This window comes from Vombatus ursinus, unplaced genomic scaffold (genome assembly GCF_900497805.2).
Source record: "Vombatus ursinus unplaced genomic scaffold, bare-nosed wombat genome assembly UNPS02014852.1, whole genome shotgun sequence".
Classification (NCBI taxonomy): Eukaryota; Metazoa; Chordata; class Mammalia; order Diprotodontia; family Vombatidae; genus Vombatus; species Vombatus ursinus.
This window is the reverse complement of record NW_020954630.1, coordinates 10,915,648-10,924,446: the sequence shown is the minus strand read 5'-3', so window position 1 is coordinate 10,924,446 and position 8,799 is coordinate 10,915,648. Positions and strand designations below refer to the sequence as shown.

The following is an 8,799-nucleotide window of genomic DNA, read 5'->3' as shown; positions in this document are numbered from 1 at the left end:
GAGTCTTGAAGGAAACCATGGAATTTAAGAGGCAAAGATGGGGGGGCAAGATGCCAGTGTACTGAAAGAACTCCTTCCTTTCATGCTCCCGAAACCCCACCTTGCTCCTATAATGTTTAAAAATCTACCTTTTGATGGTTATCCCTGTGGATAAAGGCATTATACAAACTGCTCCACCTCTCTGAGCCTCAGTTTCTTCATCTGTTTAATGAGGGGACTGGAATAGATCACTTCCAATTTCCTTCCAGCTCTAAAATTTCTGATTATATATTGAACAGGTAGGTTGTGCAGATCATAGAGGGTTAGACTTGGTGTTAGGAAGACTTCAATTCCAGCCTTAGACACTAGCTGTGTGATCGTAGGCAAGTCACTTTAACCTTTGTTTTGCCTCAGTTTCCTTCCTCTGTAAAATGTGGATAATAATAGCCTCTACCTTCCAGGGCTGTTGTGAGGTTCAAATGAGATAATAGTTGTAAAGTGCTTTGCACGGTGCCTGGAACATAGTAAGCTCAATATAAATAATATAAATGTAAGCTATCATTATTATTATTAAACAGTCCCTATGAGGGTAACCCTTTACCAGGCATCAATACCTTAATATACTAGTACTAAGCAGTAAAAAGAGGGAATGGAATGCAGGATGTTTAAGTTTGATGGATGAGTAGAAGGTTAGGTCTGGAGTATCAGATTGCATTTAGGCACAAATGAGGCATAGTAATGGGGGGCACTAAACCCCCCCACAAAGAGAAAGGACATTTAAAGAGATGGGGACATGACAGAATCCAGTTTTTTGGGGGCTCTTTTTTGTCTATATGAATATCTTAGATTTATATGAGAGTAGGCTCAGGAGTGGAATTAGGAAAATTGATGGCTTGAGAACTTTCCTTCAGCAGGAGCCCAGGGAGCTGTCCCCTCTGCCTAAGTCAATATGCTGTAGATTATCTGATAACATTTTGTTATGATAACATAACAACAAGAAGATTCCAAATTCTGTCTTGCTAAGCTTTCTTTACTACTTTTACTAAAGAGGTGGTAGGTAAATGCTGAATTATAATTTAAAGACAACAGGTAACAATGGCAGGGTCTGAATTAGTTGTCATAATTTTCGACAGCCCTTAGTTAAAGAGGCCAAGACAAGGAACTGGATCTCTACAAAGACTAGTTAGCTTCTCACAAGAGGCAAAAGTCTAATTTGTTGCCTTGATCACAGGGGTAGGGATGAGAGGGTTCAGATTGCTCAGTGCAGCCCAATAGTGTTACTAGAAAAAAACAAAACTCCAAAATAACTAGAGGATGGATGGGGTCACTGACCTTTCCTTTTGGATTTTTTTTAATCGGTTGTTGGTGGTGGTGGAGTCAGACTTTAAGTTGAAATTCCAGAATCTGAAGCACCAAAGTGAGGAAATTCAAAATGTAAACCCTGATTCTACCTTTAGGTTACAGATTCAGAACGTCTCTAAACTGAGGAGCCAGAAGGGCACCCACAGGGCCTCGGGGTCAGATTTTCTTTTTTCTACTTCCCTATTGCCCCACAGCAGGAAGAGCAACCAGATTGGGGCACAGTCTGAGAAACAGCAACCACCCCTCTTCCCGGGCAGGAGCAGAGCAGCGTGAAGAATAAGACCGATCGCTAGGACCAGGTGGATGCAGGCAGGGCACGGGTTCGAGCAAGAGAAGGAAGGGGCCGATGGTTGTGCTTCTGCAGCACCCAAGACTAGAGAGAAGGCGGAGGGTGTGTGTGGGGGAACTATTGGAGGGAGGGGGCAAGGAGGCGGGGAGATAGAGATAGGAAGCTGGGGGGGGAGAGGCGTGGCCAAGGGGCGGGCAGGCGGTGCTAGGCGCTGTCCTGGGTGTTGAAGCCTGCGAGGTCTTTCGCGGTGCTGCAGGAGCACTGAGCTAGAGGGAGGGAGGCCGACCCGGGTAACAGCCGCTGCTGCTGCCTCTTCTCGGCGCCCCTTTTCCCGCTCCGGCCCAGCCCTCCTGCTCCCCTCCCTCCTGCGCTCGCTCCTGCAGCGTTCCTCCACCCCCTCCACGCGTCGGTCCATCCCTCCCTTCCTCCCTCAGTCCGTCGTTGGGTCATCCAGCCCTCACCATCCCCTCCAGCCTCCCTCGGTGCCAGCAACAGACATGGAGTGAGCGCCCCAGGCCAGAGCGACGGAGCGAGAAAGCCAGCGAGGCGCAGCGAGGAGCCGGGCGCAGCGGGCAGTCTGCGATGGGCCAGGCGTGATGGGGTCTCCGCCGCGCTCCGTGGCCCCGGCGCCGCGGCCGCCGCCGCCGTTGCTGCCGCTACTGCTGCTGTTCCTGCCAGCCTTGCCCGCCGCCGCCGCCGCCGCCGCCGCCGCCGTCGCCACCCGCGGCCGCCCGCTCCCGGGGAGGTTCGGTGAGTGAGCGCGGGGCGGCCAGCAGGAGGGAGCGTGAGTGGGGGTGGGGGGACGGGTGCGGGGCGAGGTGAGCTCGAGGTGGGAGACCTCGGCTGCAAGGGATAGGGAGGTGCGGGACTGGAGACTGGCAGCTTCTAGAGGAGGAGCTGCGGAAGGAGGAGGAGAAGGAGGAGGAGGAGGAGATTAAGGCGGTGGCAGCCGTGGTAGCAGCATGGAGCCGACTGGGCTGTACCCGACGGAGGGAACGAGGTAGCTACAGGTGCAGCAGGAGCAGAGCAAAGGGCAACGGCCAAGGGCCGGGGAGATTGCCCTGCTCCCGCCTCTCAAGCCCTCTCCAAGGTGCTTCCTTCCAGAGACTCCTCCCCAGAGCACCGTCTCCTCAATTGACTCAGTTTCTTTCTGCGGTCACCTGCCCTCTCTCTCAGTGGTGCTAACCAGAAACTCGGCAACCTATACAGCTCCCTCTCCCTCTTCCTACCTTCCAACACAGCCCCGCTATCTATCTCCGGGTCAGCTCTCCAAATTACCTGCACATCTTCTATATAGGTCTCTTCCTCTGAGCCCCACCTTTCAAAGCTCAGCTCTCTTCCTGTTGATCCCACCCTTTTCTCTCAATCACCGACTGCAAAATAAAATCTTTCCTCTCACTCTTAGTTCAGAGATCCGCTGAGGCAGCTCTCCCTCCCACCCCATCCCCACCACAAACACTAAAGTCCCTTATTTGTGGGAAGGTGAATGTTTGCATCCTCTTTCCTTTTCCTGTGTGTGTATATATTGTGTTTACTCTTTATGAAGTATTTCTATATTGCGTGCACTCTGTGTGTGTGTGTGTGTGTGTGTGTATGTGTGTGTGTTTTATGAGTGTGTACTGAGGAATGTGTGCCTTTTGGGGAGAAAGTGCCCGAATGATATTTTCAGCCTAAGGGTGGAGAGCAGTGGATCTATGGGTTGCCATTTCTCTTCTCCTCTTCCATATCCTGGCATCAATCTCGTACCCCCAAACCTGCACTACCACAAAATGATGCTGAGTGGGCACTTTGTTAAAACAAAACCACACCTCTTCGAGGATTCTCCAGGTTACTGCTGATATGTTCCTGAGGAAGAAAAAAGGGGAAAAGAAATGGTGAAGGGCTTGTTAAGAGGGGAAGGATAATTAAATAGTAAAGCCTTACAGAAAAATTAGCCTTCTTCTTGAAATTCATTTGGTTTTGTGATTTTTTTAAAACCCAACAACAATCTGCCTTCTGCTATTATTCCTCTATCTTATTTGTCAAAAAAAAAAGGTTTTAGACATTTAGAATAAAGCCAGTGTTTTTCATAAGTGGTTCCCTGGTGAGAAATATTAAAATTTAAATGCTGACATCTTAAATGAATGTGAGCACCTCTTTCTGTATTTGGAAAGGGTTTAAGGGTTTTTTTTTTTCAGTATGGGAATCAGTATTGCAGAAAACATTATCAGCTATTATGAAGAAGCTTTTAACCTGAAAGCCAGGAACTCAAGATATTCTCTTCTACCTTGCTAACAAATCCCCCCTCCAGAGAGGGTTGTAAAACAGTCTCATGTCCTTCTTGCTTCCTGTTTCCAACTGTATCACAAACTTCTAAGTCCAAAGGAAATGAAAACTAAAAGGTAGGAGGTAGTTTCTCATATTCTCCTCTGAAATGTGGGCCAACACTAATCCAGGTTCCTGCTGAACATCACCATTGCCTTTCCTCCTCTCCTTACACATATTCAGGCCTGGCTACCCTGGTACCAAGTCAGGGCAGGACTTGCATATCATGAAGGAGATTCTTTTGCTTCATTCACTTCTAAATCAGTCTCAGCCAGAGCCCCTGAGGTAGAGTTATATCTTATCACCATTCATGTTCAAAGATGCTGATGCCAATATAATAGACTCAGAATTTCAGGGCATCTTAGAGAAGGCCATAGAGGCCATACTAGTCTAACTTCCTCATTTCAAAAATGAAGAAACTAAACTCCTGACTGGTGCTGTCTCACATCATTCAGCAAATCAGTGACAGAACCAGAGCTAGAACCCAGTTTTCCTGACTCCCACTCCAATATCCTTTCCCTTTGCTTAGAGCCATCTCTTTCCTCACACCCCCCCCCCCAATCCTCAGAATGTGGGCAGCTACTTTTCATGGTGTTCTTTCTGGGACCTCCAAAGGGATCACATGGTTTAGCTTGGACTTGTGTAGAGTAAGGCTGAATTAATATTAACAAAAGTTATGAAAATAAGCTGTTACTATTGTAGAATTATAAGTATACTTTATATAAGAATATATAAGTATATAAGTATACTTTGAATATATAAATGTATGAGCGTATATATTAATTTTTTTGATGACTAGAACCATAATTGCATCAATGTGGAACACTGTCTCATGTAGAAAGGCCTTTCACTTATACCGAGTGGGAACTTGTCCATAATCCAGAGTCTGAGGGAGTTGCTTGAGCTACTAAAAGCTTAAATGACTTGCTTAGGATCTCATGGTTAGAATATATCAGAGGCAGGGTTTGAACTATATAGTCTTTCTGTGTACTTGTAATCTGAATAATGGAACATACATGTTGCACCTTCAGTTCGAATTTTTTGTTAGTGTGCTCATATATACAAATGGAGAAACTGAGCCATTCATATTGACTTAAGACTATGAAATAAGTCAGCAGTAAAATGAGGAAGAAGGGAATGCAAAATCAGTGGAGTCTAGGACTCCTAAATGCTTTTGTTGCCCCAAATAGCTACCAAGTCTGTGGCTTCTGAAAGCCTCTCCCATACTGGATACATATTTCATGTATAGTCTGCTCTTAGGGTGTTTCTCCTTTGTTGGTTCTCCTATCTCAAAGTCATCTCTTTCCAGATCTATCTCTCTGCCTTCTGGGCATGATGATGCCAGTAGGATTGTTTAGTAGCATTTAGAAGAGAGGATGTTTGGTTGTTGTGGCTTTTGGTGCATGTGCTTGCTATTTAGCTTGAAGTACTCCCTGGTAGGTTCTTCACTTACCTGCAGCTAGCTTTCTTCATGTTAGTTTGACTTACCACTTCTCTCCTCCCCCTCCTCCTGTCCATGCACATAACCCACCAGAGGTAAAGGATAACTATGATGCTGCCTAACCTAAGTCTTGGGGTGGAGTGGGGAGAATCAGTGTGGTGTACATAAGGAACACTGGATTTGGAATCAGAGGACCTGGAATGTGAATTTTGGCTTTGCTACTTAATACTGGTGACCTTGACCTGTGAACTACAGCACATTACCACCTCTGTGTACCTCAATTTCTTCATCTGTAAAAAGAGAACCAGAAAGAGAAGTTGACTGATATGGGACGTCCAATAAACATAATACACCCCAAGGTAAGATTGTGTTTGAAATATATACACACTATGGAAGAGACTTTCAGTAACCAAAAACTTGGGAGCTATTTTTGGGCAATATTCTTTAGACTAGAATCATAAGATGTCTTCTAAGATTCCTTACGGTTCTAAATCATATAATACTTGGTATCCTGTGAGACATGGCAACATTCCACAGGTAGTTGAATGTCATTTTTTAGCAGGTACAAGTCATCCAGAAACAACAAATGTTGGACAGGACCTTTATGTTATTCTGGAATAAAGAGCTGATCATAAAATCCTAGAGTCCTCGAGCTAGAAGGAAACCTGATAGTCATCTAATTCAACTCCCTGCCCAATGGATGACTCACATCGTCTGTTACAAAAAGACTCCTTTCACGAAGTGCTTTTCCCCTTTGCCCATCAGTATTCGATTTATAAGTGCTCCTCTGAAGTAGCAGACGTCAGTGACAGCTCTTAGTCCTTTAGTTTGGATGATGATCTTTTGCTGCGGGTCAGGTATCCCTGGTGGAAGTTGGTGCTTGACCTCCATCTTTCCCAGTTGTATTTCCCATCCATCAGGTTTTGCTGACAGCAGAGGAGGCCATAACTTCTCATATGTTTCTTTCTGTGTGGGTATAGGGTGCTCAGATAAGGCTTTTTTTTTTTAGTTGACTTTGGATAATGCCTGTAATCTGTTAACTTCCCTGAGGCTAGGGAACTGCTGGGTTTCTTGTATTTCTGACATAAAACTGAGATATATCTACAAGGAGTGAATTCAGTCTCCTTTCCTGGGTGTTCAACTTAGGTTGGGTGCCAAGAGTCTACTATGTGTCCTACCTATGAGGCTAAGAGGATAGCGCGTACCCCTTCACATTGTACTGTGGCACACTGCTGGTGTTGCTCTTCATTCCTTAAGCATACATAACCACATGCAGGTCTACACAACAATGTCCTAAGCCAAGAATATACATCATTCCTTTCTCCTTAAAACAAATGTATTGATTTTCCCTGCAAGTACTCATCTACACCTACACACACACACACACACACACACACACACACACACACACAAATACCCTGTGTCTTGTTTGACAATGATCGAACCATTTACCATGCTCCTAATCAAGACAAACAGCCAGTAAAGAATATGGAGGCTTTAAGCCTCCCATCTAGCTCAGCACTGTTTTTCTTGTTTTCAATGGTACCACTTTCAGGATGGGGGTGGGGTATGAAACATACAATCAGGAGAGCCAATGCTTCATGATCTTTTAGATCAAGGGTCCTTGGAGATAACAAGTAGATCCTGGAGATGACCAAGATCTACCATTCTATTCTTTGTATCATGCCCTGATTTGTCATAGTCCATATCTAAGTGCAGACTCACATATTAGACAGGGAGAAACTAATCATTTCTACAGTGTCAATAAAACTTTGGTATGCAGATTGCATTTTTGAGCTGCTCCCTTATAGAATGGGATGAATCCTTTCTCCTAAGCAGGTATTTTGTAGTCTGTTTGCAATGTCATATTTGCTTTGGGTGGCTGTTGGTCAGCCACGTGTCCTACTTTTCTTCCTTCAATTTTTGTCAGTCATTTTGTCTTGTCTTCTAGTTATTTGAACCTCTTCTTTCAGGATACAGCCTAATTTCTCTGCATCTTTCTAATGCCTAAGTCTTCTTTAAGGAATACAGTATCCCACTCTCACCAACCTCCTTATCATAATAGAATAGAAGGAATACATACTTTTCTTTTCTATAACATGCTGTTGTTTTGCTTGTTCTCTAAAGACCAGTGTCCTGGTTCTATTTGTATTTCCTTCCATCTTATTTATCTTTTAGGGGCCATTAGGTGACACAGTGGATAGAGCACCAGGCCTGGAGTCAGGTAGACTCCTCTTTCTGAGTTCAAATCTGGCACCATATACTTGGTAACTGTGTAACTCTGGGCAAGTCACTTAACCCTGTTTGCTTCAGTTTCTTCATCTTTTTTCTCTTTCCTTTTTTTTCTTTCTTTCTTTTTTAGTGTTGGGCCCTATCTTTGGAACTTGTGCTATGGAAAATGCCTTCTTCAGTGTAGGAGTATTCTGCAATAAATACTGCTATCTCTCTTTGCAGTACCATCACTCGCTATTTCTTTGGACTGAGGTGGATGGATGGAGAAGGAAATGGCAAACTACCCCAAATGGGGTCACAAAGAGTGAACATGATTGAATGACAACCATCAATTTATCTTTTGTTCTTTCTTTGCTTCTTCCTTACCTTTGGCATACTTTCCTTCTGTCCAAATTTAGCTGGTGCACCTGGGGTTAAGAGCTGTGGATTATTTTTCTTTTTCTCCTCATCTCCTTATGCATATTTTCTTTCCAGTAATGAATTCATGGAGCTTAGAGCCAGGGTGTGAATCAGCCAGAAGAAGTGAGTCGATTTTGTTTTTTGGACTCCGTGGCATGGTTGATTATTTTAAAATCACATTTTTTAGAAATCCTTTCTGGTATTAAGGTAGAAAGAACCCATCTTTGCTTCTTGTAGCTCTGACCCTGGACTAGTTTGTAATCTTCGCTTCTGGTCATAGTGAAAGGAGGCCAACCTAAGGGGGGTGGAGGTGGGAAAACAATAAGCAATTACATGCCTCATTCACATGTCTCTGGGCATATTCCAATGATTCTGTGCCCACTGAATATCTCTCCTTTTCCTTCTACTCCACAGAAACCATCCTCCTCAGGTGGTGGATATTCCCATTCTGAGGGCAAGGCTAACCTAGTTACTGGTTTAAGTGGGAAATTCTGTGCTATAGGGAGGAGGTTTTAGAGTAAAGCAGCTGGCTATGAAATCACATGCACTTAATGGGATTCTAGGGTGTTAATGGTACATTTATGAATAAGCTTCCTATGTCCAAGGCTGAAAGTTCAATGTATTAGAATCAAAAGTACATTGGAGTGAGTTGAAGAGGTTTGTTTTTAATGGCTTATTCTCACTAGTAACTCTCTTAACCATGTATCTAAACATCATATATATATATATATTTAAAAATTTAAACTGATTTGACTTGGTTTATGAGAAGTCCTGCCCACAGCTGAATCAGTTG

General features: G+C 44.3%; 1 protein-coding gene across 1 annotated transcript in view; it reads left to right on the top strand.

Moving 5' to 3' along the window:
• Nucleotides 1-2,226: 2,226 nt before the first annotated feature.
• PTPRN2 (protein tyrosine phosphatase, receptor type N2) overlaps nt 2,227-8,799 on the top strand; it is a 1,506,109-nt gene continuing 1,499,536 nt past the window's right edge. The window contains exon 1 of the mRNA XM_027841109.1: nt 2,227-2,380. Coding sequence (XP_027696910.1) covers nt 2,227-2,380 — 154 coding nt within the window. The remainder of the gene's footprint in view (nt 2,381-8,799) is intronic.